The following is a 17,135-nucleotide window of genomic DNA, read 5'->3' as shown; positions in this document are numbered from 1 at the left end:
CCAGCGCCATCAGAGTGGCTCTTTACAAGGGGGAAACTGAGGCATGGAAAGGCTAGGAAATGTTTAATGCAGAGGGTAGAGTCCAGGTTAATGCACATGAATCTTTTACCCAGATTTCTGAGAGGGGTGATACCCTCCCCACAACCCCTCCACCGCCTCCACTCACACCTCAAAAGATCTCTGGAGTCACCCTGGCTCAGGCCCAAGGTCCTCCAGACCAATGTTCTATCTCCAACAGGAACATCCAGAGACAGTTAGTGGGAGGCTCTGGTTGTGGCCTTGACCATAATCTCAAAGGTTAATGGGGTTGGGGAGGGTGAGGCACAAAAAAGAGAAAGACTTGCCAGAAGGTCCCTGTGGTCCAAATTCCAGTGTCACCTGCCTGGAGGTCTCTGGGTTCCAATGTCCCCTGTTGGGCCTGACTACACACCTGATTCTCTGGTGAGCCCCAGAAGTGAGACCCCTGAGAAGACCGGGTCCCAGGGTAAGCATCCACCACTCTGTCCCTTGACCTACCCTCACTTCCCTGATTTCCCATCAACAATGAAGCTATTTACTTCCTTTGCTGGAAAAGGCCCTGCCCCTCCAGAAGTCTGGGCCAGTCAGAGAAGCTCACTTGGGGTCTATGGGGGCAAGCTGAGCCCTGAGACCCCTCCGTGTCCTGGCCAGGCTGGGCTGGCAGCATTCTAGCAGAGGCAGAACAAAGAGCATTTTACCATGTGCAGAGGGGTGATAGGAACGAAGAAGAATTAAACCAGAATGCAGGGACGGGGGAAAGGACTTGGGGGAGGACACTGGTGAGTTAACCCTGGGGCCATACTGAGGTGGGATCCCTATGCTCTCCTTGGAGGATGACCTGCCCGCTCCTCTAGCTCCAGCTTTTTGAACCTACTCCCAGATCCCCCAAGGACCCTGATGACTCCTAGAGAAACCATCTGTCAGCACCTCAACAGAACCACCTATAAAAATCATTTCCAGCCTCAGTGGTAACACTTCCACAATTCTGATTTTATTTCCGAATAACCAAATGTTCTAGCCCGAGGAAGGTGTTACTATACGCTTTGGAGCATCAAAGGTTAAGAGAGTGGCCTCAAGTAGTTTGGCCTCAGATTAGGAAAGCCATGACGACATTAGTCCCAGGCTAGGGATCATTCTCTATTAGAAATGGAATTTTATCCAGTGGATTTCTTGTCTTCTCAGGGAGGCCTGAGTTTTCAAGAGCTCCTGGCGAGCTTCTCTCTGCTCTTGACCTACTAAGGCTGGACCTTCCCTCACCAACTTCCAGGCCCTTCCTGGAGGATATGTGAGCTACCCTGGAACAGATCCACTTCGCCTGGTCACATAATCCAGAATGTCAGAGTCGAAAAATTATGTACAGCTCCTCTGGTTCAAGTCCAGGGCTCAGAAAGGGCAAGCGATTTCCTCAAGGTCCTCCCACAGTACCTGGGCTTCCTGGTTCCCAGTGCAGTGTTCTTTCTAGTGTTCAGCGCTCCCCCGTCTTACCAACTGCCTCCCCAGGGCCAGCCTGAGGCTCAGATGGAAAGGTTCTGAGGGTAGGTGGGAGAGAGTTTGGATCAGGGGCACAGGAGTCACTAGATGGACAGCAGAGTGTCCCAAAGTCCAGCACGGATCCCAGCTGAGAATTCTTTGGAGCGGCAAACGAGCCAGCCAGAGGAGAGGGTCCTGCGCCCAGCCGTGTTACTGTTCTGCAAATATTTACATGACCTCTGAGGAGACCTGCCTTTCTCACCACCCCACAGCTGGGACAGGCAGCAGAGAGGAAGCACCCCCCACCAGATCTCACATAGTGAGCTACTGTTGCGGCAGTCCTGCTTGATATCCTCCTGCCACCATCCCAAACCTCAGAGGCTCTGTGTGCTTCTGAGAACACAGGACAGAGAGGACGATGGGGGTACGGAGGACAGGTCCAGTAGGACCCAGTGGACCCTCAGCCAGCCTCCCTGGGCAGATGCGTGCATGTGTGTATGTGTGTACGCGTGCCCATATGACTTCAGAACAACCACAGCGCCCACTGTCCCAGGTTCTCCATTACTGAGGTAGAGCTCTAATCTCTGGAGAGAAATAGGAATAAAATCTTGTATGATTTGAGAAGACACTGTAAATGTGTCATCCCTTTTATCCTCAAAGCCCTGCTCACCATGTCCCCAGCCACCCCCTCCCACCCTGGTCTGAGCCGTCACTTTCTCTTGCCTACATTATTATAGTACTCTCCTTTCTAGGCTTCTAGGTTCTCCCTGGTGTCCCTGTGGCCATGCTCCTCATAGTAGCCTGGCAGACCCTTCACCAAACATGTCAGACCTCACCATTCTTCTCCCTGAAACCTTCCTGGTTTGGTTAGAAGAAAAGCTAAAGTCCTCACCCTGATGTGTAAGACTCTTTAATACCTGGCCCCTGGCTGCCTCCTGATCTCATTTTTTGATTACTCTCTCCCTTGTTTATGGTGCATCGGCCATTGACCTCCTTGCAGCTCCTTGAACACATGCCCATCCTTGCCTCAGGGCCTCTGCACATGCTCTTCTGTGCAGTGTGCCAGAGAAGCCTTCCCTGACCAGCAGAGCTCAAACAGCTCCCTCCCTGTCACTCTCTGCCCCTTACCCTGCTTTATTTTCCTCATGGCACACAGTGCCACATAATCTACTAGGTATTTATTTGTTTGTCATCTCTTTTTTGAACATGAGTTCAAGAACAGTGTCTATTTTTGTTCTCTTGCTGTATCCCCTAATGTCTTATACAGTAGGTGCTCTACTGATATTTATTAAATGTATGAGTAAATATCACCAAGTGGGTATTATCACCTTGTGGACAATGAGATAAACCATGAAGAAGCTAAGTAACTTATTCAAGGTCATGCAGGTGGTGAGTGGTAAGCATGAGAATTAAACCCAGGTCATCTGGACTCTAGAATGTTCTATCAGTGCTGCCAACCTGCCTCCAAAGAACAGAAAACTCACCACGGGGACCAGCAGAGACATAAGAGACCATATAGCCACTGCCTTCCACACGTCAGGGGCACCTACTCAGAGCCGGGAAGGGCAGGATCTCTTCGCTGGAGCCTCACACAAGGAGCTTTTTGCTCCTGCTACCTCCAGAAAACAGGGATCCTCTGTGGAAAGTTCACTCCAGCAAAGGCATGGGGCAGCTGGCTCAGGAAGGGATGGCGACAGGCAGATGATAAGCTCTGTCCCTCCTTTTCTATTAACACTCGGCAGAATGTCAGCAGCCCCAGAAGTCCCTACTGCTAGAAGTCCTACCACCCAAGCCCGGCCGTAAGCCTGGCCACATGGCCGGGTACATGTAGACAGTGTCACTCCTGAATGGCCCCTTGTCATCAAACCCACAGGAGCTGAGATGGAAACCAGACACTGAAGTGAAGTATGGCTGAGACACTGAGAAAGGTGACCAAGGAGAAGCGGGCCAGGAAAGAAGCTGGAAGAGAGTGGGCAGTCAGGAAAAGAGGCAGGATCAACGCTGGAGATGTGTCCCTGTCTTCCAGGCTGCAGATGCCCCCCTCCCCAAGAAAGAAGGGACAGAGCACGGGACAGACCCCTTTGAATACCAGCTGGACAAAGGGAGCAGAAGGGCAGGCTGGCAAGAATGGCGTCAGGCCCCCAGGCTGAGTGCACGGTCACTCACTGCTTTCTGACAAGTCCTTCCACCTTCCAGACACCCTCTGTGCCTATGACTGCTAAATGCCCCTGCCCATCGGCAGCCTCGCATCCCCAGCCCCCTGCCACGAGCATTCGTGCACACACAGCCTCTTTGTACCCAGCCGCCTCACACACGTGTTCGGACGGGTCTCACACAGTGTCTGTCTCTCATCCCCCCTCCTTGGCGTGCACATCACGGATGCGCTGGCTCTGTCGATCCATGGCACGTGTCCCAGCATCAGCCTCTCCTACCTTGTCTCCCCATGACGTTGCCTTGCATAATCAGTGAATGTCGAGCTGTCTCTTCTGGAGCTACGTGCCTTGGGTCTCTCTGGGCCTGACTCTTTCCTTCTGCCAGTTTTTCAAAATCCAGACTTTTCTACATCTGCCTGCGCCTGTCCCATTGCCGCCCTAACATACAGGCAAGAACAATCCAGGCCTGTAGACTCTTTAGGGCACCCCCATGCAAGCTCAGTGGGTAAGTCTGACTGCCTGGCCTGCTGGCCTTTTTTAGCTGCAAGTGAATGGTCTTTTGCTGGCTGGCCAGAGACATTTGATAGCCCAGAGGCCAGAGCGGGCCCCTTGCGGACATCCTAGGACAGTTCAGCCTTTGAGCCAGAGTCAACAAGGACTTGTATTCACAGAGGCTGCTCCTTCTGCCTCTTCTGCCTGTGGTCCTGAGCTCCCGGCTGTGGCTACTTTGTGGCTCTCCAAAGAAGATCCTATCCTGGAAAACAGTGAGGTCACTTAGGGGCATCCCACATGGGGGTCTCTAACGATGATTCACTGGCCAGTCAATAGCATGACCTGAGAACATACTCTGCTGGGTGCTGAGAAAAAATAGCAAATAGGGTCTCTGTCCTTAGGGAGCTCCAACTCCAATGGAAGGCACATGATCCCTGCCCCAGAAATTCTCCTAGGCTTAGGGGGCACCAGGGCTGCACACAGAGGGAAAAGGCTTCATGGTATGCCCAGCCGGGCAGTGGGTATACATACCAAAAAGAACACAAGACATGGGAGTCAGAAGGCCCGGGTTTTGCTTGGTTTGGCTACTTTTAAGTACTGTGATCCTGGCAAGCCAAGTTCCAATTTCTTCACTTGCAAACTCGGCAAAAGAACATCTAATTCAGTGTTAGGATTAAATAAAGTAATGAGATATTAGTGTTTTGTAAACCACACATGCTATGCAATTGTTAGAGAATCTAAAAAGCACGAGTGACTACAGTTTAAGTTAAATGCACAAGTTCCAAGACAATCCAGAGTCAGAGAGCAGTCATAGTGCAATGGGATGGATTAGAGAAGGCTTATCAGAAGGAGGGGATGTGGCAGACCAGTGGGCAACTGGGTATCACCACCCTGGGGAAATGTTTCATTCTATAGATGGTCTTTAGGACCTTTATTGCTTTAATTTTCTAGAAGCCAAGAGAAGGGAGGGAGGTAACATTCACTGAGCCCCTGGCTGCAGACCTAGTATATTAATGCAACGTATTCCATAACACCCTTATAGGAATCTGATTCCCATGTAAGTATCCCCACTAGAATGGATTCACAGCTTTCCCAAAGCCTCAGAGCTGGGATCCAAATGCAGGCCTATCATACTTCCAGACTTACGCTCTTCCTGTAATAATATCAGATTGCACGGAATTTCTAGGCATTACTTGAACCCAGCTGGCTTATCATAGAATATATAGGTTGGTGGGGAAAGGAGGACGGAGCTGACAATTAAAAGGGAGAGACAAGTGGACAGGCAAGTGGGCAGGGCTGTAGGGAAAAGCCAAACCCCTCTCAACAGCTTCCTCAACTCCTTATCCATCCTGATTGTCGACTAAATTGTTATGTCATCAAACTCAGTGAAAAGCCCAGGAGCTCAATTGTAGGTTAGTAGGACACATCAGAGGAGGGGCCGCGCCTTGGGCTGCACCAGTTGCCAGGGCAACGAGCACACATCCCGCTGCCCCTCTGGGATACCTGGCTCACTCCAATCTTCCATCAGCCCTGTTGGGTGTGAGCAGACACTGTGATCCAAGTTAACCCCACACAGCCTGTAGAGTGCTAATGCTGTTCTGTTTTAAGAACTAAGGGGTGGGGGTGCCTGGGTGGCTCGGTGGGTTAAAGCCTCTGCCTTTGGCTGGGGTCATGATCCCAGGGTCCTGGGATGGAGCCCCGCCTGCATGGGGTTCTCTGCTCAGCGGGGAGCCTGCTTCCTCCTCTCTCTCTCTCTCTGTCTATTTGTGATCTCTGTCAAATGAATAAATAAAATCTTTAAAAAAAAAAAAAAAGAACTAAGGGGTGTTTCAACAGCCAGGAGCTCTCTGAAGCCACCCCCTTCTTCCATCTGGAGGCAGGAATCAGACTCCACACCCTCCTTCCCTTCCTTTCCTCTCAGCTTCCCTCTTTATAACCAATGCCATTTGCGTCCCACCCACTCTGCAGTCACCATTCCCGTAGATGTTAACAGAAAACCGGGGTGCCTGTGGGGCTCAATTGGTTCAGCGTCTGCCTTCAGCTCAGGTCATGATCCTGGGGTCCACATCGGGCTCCCTGCTAGGCAGAAAACCTGCTTCTCAGTCTCCCTCTGTCTGCCACACCCCTGCTTGTGCGCCAGCACGTGCTCTCTCTCTCTCTCTGTCAAATAAATAAATAAAATCTTAAAAAAAAAAAAAAAAGAACATTGCTGCACCTGTGCTTCAGAGCACCTGTCCTCTCACCCTGAGGGATTTCTCTCAGCCTGTGTGGAACATGCTAGAAAAGCCAGGATGCAATGTCCCTTGGAGTTGCCCACAGCCCATCATAACTGGCAGTCGAAAGGTAAATTCCCATGCTTCTGTGCCCACTATGTGGGACAGCTCTGAGAAGCGTTCCACGCAATCCCCCAGAAATCCCTAAGGGCCCGTTGCCCACTGCAGTAACCTGCACTGGCTTTCTTTCTCTTCCCTGGCTCACTTCCCCGCTCCCCATCAGTGTTTTCTAGAATCATCTCCCAAATAAACCACTTGCACTCAAATAAACCACTTGTCTCAAGGTCTCCTTCTGGGGACCCCAGCACAAGACACTCTTCCTAGACTATAAACACATGTTTCTGTGCAGGAGACACATAGTTAGCAGGTCATGGTGGAAAGGGACCATGTCCACTTGTGTGAGCGTGCGTGCAATTGGCTTACCTTTGCTGCATAACTACCTGTGGCCCAGAGCTCCCATTCATGGAGGGGTGCCATTTGCCACAGGAGAACACTGTACAAGCGGGCGTCACAGGGTCAGAACATACCCACCTTGCTTGGCAAGCCACTTAGTGTGTCAGCCTCAAATGAGGCTCAGAAATAGCCTTTTGAAGCATAAAAGTTAACAAACACTTTTCCAAATACTGTATTGTCATTTCAAATGTGCACGTGATGGCACAGGCCCGTCCATTTGCGAGGGCCTGCCATCAAAAGGCTAACAGACAAGAGCTAACATGTGTAGAACACCTATTCTACATAAACGTATTAACAAATTTAATCCTCACATCAATCTCCCAGAGTAGGTCCCATAGACTGCCCATGTTTTCCAGCTAAGAAAACAGGCTGAGGAAGAATAAGCACTCACCCAACCCCACACAGTTACTAAGAAGAGCCAGGACTCAGACCCGGGAGCTGGGAGCCTTCCCGCTAAGCCACTCTGCTACCCTGCCCCTGGTACAGTGGTATGTGTAGGTGGACAAGCCTGTTCTCAGAGGTCTGTTGATTTAACTGCATGCCACAGGACTAAAAGAGTATCAAGATGGTGTTGAAAAGCAAAACAAGATCATCCTTTACCAAAGAAGTCAAAGCCGAAACTCAGAGAACTCATCTACCAAGCTGAAGACATCTTATCTGGGTACTCTCACAGCTTCTGATTAAGACAGAGGCCACCAGCCAAAGGAACAGAACAGTAAGTTGAGATCAGAATAATATATTTCAAACCAACAGCTCTTAATACGTTTCAAAGCCCTCACACTTTTTTTTTTTTTTTCACCTGATCCTCACAAGGCAAAAATGGTTACCTTTTTAGAATTGAACGAACTAAGAGTCAGAGAGGCTAGGTGACTTGCTCAGGGCCACACAGCAGACTAGAGAGGAGCTTTGAATGGAAGTCCCGATCTCCAGATGCTCCTTCCCCCCGCACCACAGAGACGTATCAAGCAAGGCTGCCTGTATGAATCTGTGGGTCAGCATTGTAATTGTTAGATGCTAATCCCCAAATGGCAACAACCACTGTCTACTTCAACTACACATCCCTTCTTTTGCCACCGACCCAGGAAGCATCCTACCTCCCTTTTAGATTTGAAGCCCTTCAAGGACAGAAACTAGAGTTTCCTTCTTGAGCTCAAATGTTGGGTTTTCCCCCCTGAATGATCCCCTACTGCCCTCTACCCTAATTCTTGTGTTCCACGGGCAAAAGCCAGGCCTGGGCCAGCTGCCCACCAGGTGGGATACCTCCAGAACTGCCAGGAAACAGGAGAGATAAAGGGAGAAGACAAACCCACCCCCACTGTCCATTCAAATTAAAAAAGGTTCTCTTCTCTTTGTACAAACCCTATGAGCCCAGTGCCCATTCCAAGAGAATTCTTGTCACTGATGGTGGACGGGTTGGGCATTTGGGGTTTATTAAGTCAGATAGCAACTGAACTGGAAAGCAGCAAATGAGGCTCCTTCTTGGGCAGGTGGCTGCAGACCAAGGCTGGGGCCAGCTTCGCAAGGCTGGGAAGATGTCCCTTTAAGGCTGGGGCTCACTGCCGCTGGGAACAGAGAGCCAGCCTGGGAGAAGGCAGGGGCCTACAGTTTATTTTAGTTGACATTTTTCAACGTCAGGACACTTCAGAGCCAAGAAGGAAACGAATCCCATCTGTTCCTGAGCCCCTAAGCACAGTTCAAGAGGACAGGCTGGGGAAGGGAGGGGAGGCGAGGAGGGAGCAAGAAGCCTGGAACATCCAGCCACACACATGGAGCAGGAAACCACCTGAGGAGAGACACAGGGCACGGCAGACAGTCGCCAAGAAATCCCGCTGTCCCTCCGACACACACCCGCAGAGCTCTTCCAAGATGGGGCCTAGGTCGCTGGACAGCAGTCTGCCAGGGCTGCTGATGACACAATTCTATACCATGGGAATGGCGCCCACTGGAGGTGTGCAACACGGCGGTACGGCTGCCTGCTCGGCCTGGGGGTCCTTCTTCTTAACAGCCACAAAGCTCAGACACACAGCCCAGCCAAGCTGCCATTCACGTGGGCAGAAATGGAGACATTGAGAGGGAATCCAAGTTCAAGTAGGGAGGGAATGGAGGACCTTCTGACCCCTTTCCCCTCTTGGCATACCTGCTCCCCATGCCCAGGGCCTCTATTTACCTCCGCATGGGAGCCCATCCTTGACTCCCCTCGGGTTCCAACTCTGGGTGCCAGGGACGGGAAGGACAGATGGCCGTGGAACTTATCTTCTTACTTAGATTAAATTCCAGACCTTCCTATTTTTAGAAAGACAAATTCCTGTTCTCTTTTCAAGAGGTAAAAATGTCTCTCAAACTGTCATCTAGGACAGACCACAGCCAACTTGAAGTTGTCTATAGTGTCATGCTTTGGAGATCACCCTGGCAGGATGAATGTCAGGTGGTGATTGGTCTAGGTGCCAAATTTTAAGAGGATCATTGACAACTTGAGAGCTTCCAGGCGAGAGTGACCAGGATAACAGAGATTTGAAAAACTGGGTCATTTAAGAAAGTAATGAAATAAGCTACAGACTTTTTTTTTTCTTTTGGTCTAGAGAAAAGACTATCTGAGCAATCATTAAGAACATGCTGAAATATTTGAATGAAGATTGATGCTTATTCTATTTTTCTTGGATGGCAGCATCTGAATCAATAGGCAGAAGGGAAGCAGATTTCAGGTGAATATTTAGAAACTTTCTCATAATTTTGTTCTATTTGAACTAGAATAAGCTTACTGTATCTTTGCAAGGCAGCCCCGAAAGACCAGCTGTCAGGAGTGCTATAAAGAAGATTCTTGTCCTTTATGGGAAGATAGACGAGTCCAAAATCACCAAGATGCTTTAGAAAAATATGGTTTCCTGAGTAGCAGAGAATCTGCCTTGGTAGCTCTGGAAGGAGACTTGGAATCTCTATTTTTAAAAAGACCCATTAGCTATAAAACTCTTAGAAGAAAACACGGGGGCAAAGGTTCATGACATTGGATTTGACAGTGACTTCTTAGATACAACACCTAACGAACAGGCAACAAAAGAAACATTAGATACATTAGAGCTCATCAAAATGAAACACTTTTGTGCTCAGAGGACACTAATAACAGAATGAAAAGGCGACCCACAGGACAGGATGGTCAGAAGGGAGGCCCCGCAGGGAACAGCCCTAACCGTTTCATGAATAGGGAAAACAAGTTTCTTCGAAACAGGACATTTTCTAAATTATAAAACCTGCACGGAAACCACAGTGAGGCTGGGAGGGCCAAGAAGGGGGCTGAGCAGGGCCCGTTCAGGACTCCTCGGTCTCTTGCTGGAATCGAGAGGATGCCCGGTCTCTAACGAAAAAGCGTAACACTTAACTGTGAAAGCACATAATTGAGGAGTGACTGTTTACATTAAAATTACTGGGGTTATAAGTGGGTTCCCTTCAGCTCTGCCTTCCTTAGCACACTGAAGGGTGGGTGTTTTTCCCAGTCCTGAGGGGAAGTCAATAACAGAGAAACCTTAAAACTATCAAGTGTTAGAGTTCCTTCTATTTGCAGACCGCCCGTGAACACCACACGTGAAATCATCAGACGCAGCTCAGTGTCAGGTCCACTTCATGGGCACCGCTGGCCAACACTTTCTTCCCCCTAGGAACTGCAGACTTCCCTGGGTTTGCACGTTCTCATCCATGCTACCCTCGATGAAGCCTGCTTTTTTTTTTTTTTTTTTACTGATTCAGGAGCACACACCCTGTCTGGAGGGAAGGGGATAAAGAAAGGGTGCTAGAGGGTGGGTTAAGGGCATCGTTCCTGGCTCCCCTCTGCCTAGCATTCCATACCCTCACACCCCCAAAACTGATGTTCCCAGGACTGTCCAGCTGCCCCTACCTCTGTCTCAGCTGCTGATTCTGAATGGCACTCAGGTGAGACTGCACAGTCCCTGGGGGCAAATCTGGGACCCTCAGAGGGCAGGAGTCCTTCGTCCTCCTTCAGAATGACATTTTAACAATAACAGGAATGACCAGTAACAGCAAAACCAAAACAAAACAAATCCAAAAACCAAAAAGAACAACAAAAAAAGCTAACATTTACTGAGCATTTACAATGAGCCAAGGATTATTCCAAGCACTTCCTATGTATTTACGTATTCAATCCTTACAATCATCCTGAGATAGGTTCTATTCTCTGCATTTAGCAGACAGACAAACTAAAGCCTGGAGAGTGTTCTAGCTTCCCCAGGCTCACACAGCTAGGAAGTCCTCCCACCTGCCTCAGACTGGGATCTCTCCAAAGGCAGGAGTCCTGTGCCTTCCATGTTTGGGAAATTTTCTGCCATGGCCATTGCGTGCACTGTGGAGGATGGCTCTCACCTCCCTCAGTGTGGGAGCTCCCTGAGGGCTGGAGCTCTGGTCCTTCCAACACATAGGGAACTTTCAGAGCTCTCTGCCTCACAGGGGTTGTGCCTCCCTTTGCCTTATACAACTGAGAGCTCTCAGAAGGCAGGGACTGGACGCTTCCTCAGAGAATCAGCTTCCCAGCACAGGGGCTGTCCAGAGCAGCCCATCACACACCTTGGCTCTCCTTCCTGCCCAGCAAAGCCCTCTGAGCACAGGAGGAGCTGGACAGCTTTTCTTGAGTCCCAGCTCCAGGCTGGTGGATCTGAGCATGAGGCTGGGCTGGCCCCCGGGATTTATGAGTCAGTAAACAACCCCATTCATGAGTCAGTTGTTTTGTTCCAGAAGAGCCTCATCAACTGGACAGGCCCTGCCGAGTCCCTCCAAGTTTGTCCCCAGGGGTAGGGAACAGCGGATGGCCTGGAGCACAGCTCTTAGCCCTTTCCTAGGTGGGGCTACTTTTCATTCTCTAGAAGCTTGGGGTTTTTATTGGGAAGAGGTAATCCCTGAGAGGGGTAGGGGGAAGGGGTGTTGTCACTACTTGTGTGGTCCTTTGGAAAATCCCAGCAAACCAAGAAGGAAGACAGGAAGCAGCAGTGAGCTGAAAGATGCCCTGGAGAAGGTTCCAGAACCACTACAGCTCTTCAATCTCACAGCTTGGAACAGTTGGGCACGGACCCCTCCCACTCCCGACGCTTCTTTCTTCCTATCTTTTCCTTCACTTCGCAGACTGTCGCCTGTGTCCCCGTTGCTCCACAAACCCAACCCTGCCAACTGGGGGAAGAAAAGAGAAGATGAGGGTCCCCGTGAGGCAAAGCACAGGAAGGGTTTAACAGACGAGGATGGAGGCTGGGAATTTGCATTACTGGTAGAAAGTCTGCAGAGGAAAAAACCAGAGCAGCAGAAATTGAGTGACACGAGGGAAGGCACGGGACAGAGGGTCTGGGAACCCTGGCGAGGGAAGGGGAGCCACAGTATCACTTTTCTGTTTCAGTAGTGCTTTCATTTTCTCTTTAAATTAGACTCGGAAGTAGACAGATGTAGTACCGCCATCCTCTTTTCACAAATGGGACAGCAGATGAGGATGTCCAAGGCCCACACGGAGTTAGCAGAACCGGGACTAACACCGTTTCCCAAAACCCTTCCCGCCAGCCTTTGGAGGGCAAAGGACCGGAGAAGAGGGCGGGGCATACCTTAGAACGACAGCCATCCGGGCCAATGAGAGAGAGGGCCCTTCATTGACCAATCAGCTCCTCCAGCGGGGCCCCACCCACCACACCAAAGCCCGTAATACAACACATCCAATCTCAGGCGCGCCACAACCAGTGTCCAAAGGCCCCCGCGCAGCTGCTTTTTTGTCACAGGACAGCAACCCAAACCTCTGTCGTGAGTCCCACTCCCCTCTGAAGGAATCCCGCTCCACTGGTCTTTGCCCTGCCCTCCCTAGCCCCCTTGCCCCACGGTGCAAGGGGCCTTACCCGGTAGTGATGTCGTCGTCCTCCGTCATGGTCTTGCCCATGAGGTCGCTGTCGCTCATGTAGCCGGACTTGAGGTCCACCTCGTCCGAGTCCAGGGACTCGACCAGCTCCAGGCGGGAGATGTGGCTGAGCTTGCTGGGGCTGCGCATGGGCATGGTGTGCGAGTAGTGGGCCCGTTCCCCGTGCATGTACCAGGCCGGCGGCCCCTCCGAGCGGCATCCGCCGCCCACCGAGGGCGCGTCCCCAGCCTGCAGCCGCGGGCTGGACTGGCCATAGCGCCAGGAGAGGGGGGATGAGCGGCTGGAGAGGCTGGACACGCTGCGAGGGTTGGCGTCATCACTGTCGTAGCACGTCGTCTCCAGGGAGCTGGGCAGAGGGCAGAAGGGCACTGGTTTTCACTCTGGCAGGGCCGCTCTGGGCCCTGTCCCGGCGGACTGCACTCCAGCGACCCTTCCCCCTTCCCAGGCCCTCCCACCTCCTCTGCACCTGCCCACGTGGGCTCCACCACCTCCAGGGGCCCCTCTTCCTGTAGGGCACCCCTGTTACATGTTACCTGAGGTTGTCAGAGGGAAAGGATTCGAAGTGAGAGGGAACCAATCTCATATACTGCCTAAGGACATAGATTTTATAGTATGAGCTGGGTTTTAACCCTTTTCTACCATTTATTTGTAAGTGAGCTGGAGATGAATGAATCAACCTTGCTAAGCCTCCATTTCCTCATCTGTAAAATGGGAATAACAGCATATTAGCTACTCCACAGAGCTGTAATGATCATATACGTAAATGTCTCACGCAGTGCCTGGTATATACAAGCTGCTCAATAAATGGGAAGAGTCCAGCGAGATCTCTTGGGGGAAGTGGGTAGACCAGCTTCAAAGGCCTTGACAATTCATTGTTCAGGTGTGTCTATCACCTCTTTTTCTACTAATCAGCTAAGAGCTACTTGATTTCCAAACCAGAGAAGACAAAGTCTGGCATGAGTTACAGAGGGTACAGGCAAAGCTTTGGGAACTTGAGATGTGTGGCTGGTTCCCAGTAAGACTAGCAAAAAGGCCTAGGCTGTCAGGAGAAAGCAGCAGAACCTCACCAGAGAACAGAAGCAGCCTTAACTGGAAAGAGGAGAGATCATGGGGAAAGGGACAAGAGGGTAAAGACGGGATGCGCAGGGCCCCAGGCCTCAGGCCCTGCTAGGCCAGGTGAGGAAAGCAGGCCCAGGTTTGTGGATGAACCGACACAGAGGGGATCGGGGAGCTGGAGGAGGAGATGCCTTTCTCCCTCAGGGACCCCCTGCAGGTGGCTGCAGAGAGAAAGGATCCTGGGGATCTGCTTGGAGAGGTGGCCTGGATGTGGGTTCAGGGACCGATCAGCCTCCTCAGCCCAGCAGCGTGCCCAGCCCAAGTCCCCCATGGGTAGGGTCTCAGTGGCTGGGCCTAACTGCAGCCATGCGCGGGTGAGTAACTGAAACAGAACCCATAGGCCTGGAAAGCTGGATAGCTAAGGCAGTCTGCGGCTGCCTGGGAAATCACACAAGCAAAGAGACCCTCACTCTGTGAACACATCCATTTCTTAGTCACTTTGGGGTTAACGTAGGAGTGGGACACCGATTTTTCTGTTCTTGTTTGGGTGATGCTCCTTGAAAAAAAAAAAAAATCTTCCCAAACTGTCTCTACCAACCCTGAGAAAACAAGGGTTGATTTTTTTTTTAAACATTTTATTTATTTATTTGAGATAGAGAGAGCACACAAACAGGGGGGAGCGGCAAGGGAAGAGGGAGAAGCAGGCCCCCCAGATGCGGGGCTGGAGCCCAGGACCCCGAGATAATGACCCCAGCAGAAGCCTAACAGACTGAGCCACCTAGGGGCCCCCAAGCTTGATTTTTTTTGATCAACAGAACTGGAGGAGCCCAGATATCCTTGAACCTGGGCCCATGGGTGGTTCCTACAGAAGTCCTGGGCACAAGTGGGGGTGCCCTGGCTGGGCAGGGCAACTGGTGACCGCTGCCTCTGCCCCTCTGGGGGTGCTTCCTGGCCTGGCGCACATCCAGCTTCTCCCCTCCAGGCCCTCCTTTGGCACTGGGCTTGCATTTCGTCACACGCTGTGTTATTTCTGTTTCTAATTACTGTGGACCTCAGAGCCAATGGAAGTGCCCTGAAGGAGACTGTGGGCCAGTGTGACTCTGGCCGCCTCGCTCACCACTGTATGTCAGCACTTCGCACAGGGCCTGGCATGTTCTTGGGTCCAGGTACAAGAACTAGTCAATGAGGAGCAGACCCACGACAAACGTGCTGAGTTGAAAAGCGGGAAAGTTCTCGTCGTCAGACTCAGTCCAGGGACGCTCGCCGTAAGGGTTTAATAAAAACAAGCTGACTGTGACAATGAGATGAGGACGGGAAAGCAAAGGATGATGATGGCCACGGTGACAGGACGCTGGAGAGCTCCAGGACGGCCCGTTTCCCTAGTCCGTCTACACCGCGGCAATAAAATTAGTACGCGGTGTGGGTTGCACGGAGCAACCAGATCCCTCAGTTCTATTCTTGGCCTACTCCTGGTTCAGCTCTCCGCACTACAAGTGCCTCTCCCTTGGTTCTGCTGCTCTTTTTTACCCCTCCCACCCCAACACATCTCCAGACATCTCTAAGTCAGCGGGGGAGGATTCTAGCTTCAAACGTCGGTTCTCGCCTTCTAGCCCTGCATCCGGCCCTTCAGTCTTGCCTGCCTCTCTCTCTCTCTCTCTCTCTCTCTCTCTCGCTCGCTCGCTCTGGGGTGGGGAGAGCGCTGGGCCTGGAGCAGAGGGAGGCTTTCATTTCCTCTCCAGCCCCAGCCCCCCTGACCCAGACGCTCTCCTTGCTGGGGAAACGAACCAGTAGAAATAGAGGAAGCAGGACAGAAATAAAGATTTCTGAAAAAGGAACTGACTCTAGAGCTAGCTTCTAAGTTCCAGAGTGAAAATAACCCAGCCGGAAGCGCTCACTGGACGGGAAGCTCCTCACCCAGTAGGAAGCCTGTCTCTGTTCTGGGGTATGGTGCCCAGCACTGCACCTGGCATGCTCTCTAAGCTTGCTGGACACAGAACCCCCCACCTCATCAGCCTGTGTGATTCCAGCAAGGGACCCCCTCGCCCCAGCCTCGGGTGCTGCTTCTCAAACCCAGATGATAGGAACATATCCTGCCTCCTCCCAGGGCTGAGGGAAGGGCTGGGGGATGGAAAGCACTTTAAAAAGTCAAAGAGCCCTAAAAACTCAGGGAATCATTGTTTTGGCTATCAAAGTGTCGACCAGGAAGAGCATAAATCAAAGACCAGGAGAGGAAGTGGCTCCAGGTCCACAGTAAACAGCAAAACCAGCTCAGGGCTCTTGGTTCCTTTTCCATAAAGGGAGACAGAAGTCAGAGATCTGAGGCTCTCCCCCTCCCACCAGCCGGCATTATACAAAAGGTTTTTGGCCTCCCTCTTCTCCGCTGGCCGAGGACAGAAAGCCAAAAGGGGTCAGGCTGTCCTGCTTCACGGGCTGTGCTCAGTCAGTGGCCCCAGGACACGGAAGCTACTGCTTCTACCCTTCCTCTGTGGGTGAGTCATTTGGGGTGTGACCCCCTTAGCAACTAAGCGCTTTCTGGCTTCTTTGGCATGGAGCTGGCATGGAATTTGGTGCTGAGAGAGCTGTTCCAAACTCCCTGGATGGGGGAAAGAGGATGATCAAGATTTCATCCACAGAGTCCCTGAACTGGCGAGCCAAGCTGAGCCCGGCCCGTCTCACTTGGGTCCTGCCCTGGGCTGTGAGAGAGGGAGGCTAGGGACAGGTGTGAGACAGCCTGAGCCCCAGGGTCACCAGGAGCCTCCCTCATGCACTCTTTTCATCAGATGTCCCCCCAACACACCCCTTTCAGTAGTCCTGCTAACCCCACAGAATTGAGGCTTTGATTGAGCACTGAAAATATGTCAGCTATCTGGGAGCCAAGGGCTGAGTGTCCAACACAGAGGATGGGAAAGGACTAGGCGGAGTCGTGGAAGGAGGAGCAGGGCTGTTCTTAAGCAGAAGAACTACAGCCGATGAGTGAAAGCTATGAAGCCTGATTTCTATTCCACTTCCTGGTCATGGTAATCTGGTCACAGTGCCCGGAGATGAATGACAGTTAGGGAGTTCTCTGAGCCACACACTTGGGCTCAGCAAAGCCCTTACCCTTTTCTCCTTCTGTCCCAACTTTGCTCTCATTTTCCAACCTCAGGAGATGGGGAGGAACCGAACTCCAGTCCAACTGGACAGGCCACCTAATCGCTCTCAGCCTTCCTGTTCCACAGCCCCCATGATTTCCCAATCCTGGCTTTCTGCTCTCTCTCCTTCTACCCCCTGCCCAGCCCTCTATCCCCCTCGGAGCTGACAGCATGAGCTCATCTGGACAGCCCGAGGAGC

At 51.6% G+C, this 17,135-nt stretch overlaps 1 protein-coding gene across 1 annotated transcript in view; it reads right to left on the bottom strand.

Moving 5' to 3' along the window:
- NAV1 (neuron navigator 1) overlaps nt 1–17,135 on the bottom strand; it is a 173,721-nt gene that overhangs the window by 76,128 nt on the left and 80,458 nt on the right. The window contains 1 exon segment of the mRNA XM_032878246.1: nt 12,730–13,095. Coding sequence (XP_032734137.1) covers nt 12,730–13,095 — 366 coding nt within the window.

This window comes from Lontra canadensis, unplaced genomic scaffold, assembly GCF_010015895.1.
Source record: "Lontra canadensis isolate GAN:19392208 unplaced genomic scaffold, GSC_riverotter_1.0 scaffold63, whole genome shotgun sequence".
NCBI lineage: Eukaryota > Metazoa > Chordata > Mammalia > Carnivora > Mustelidae > Lontra > Lontra canadensis.
The sequence above is the reverse complement of the archived record's forward strand: the minus strand, read 5'-3'. Positions and strand labels throughout refer to the sequence as shown.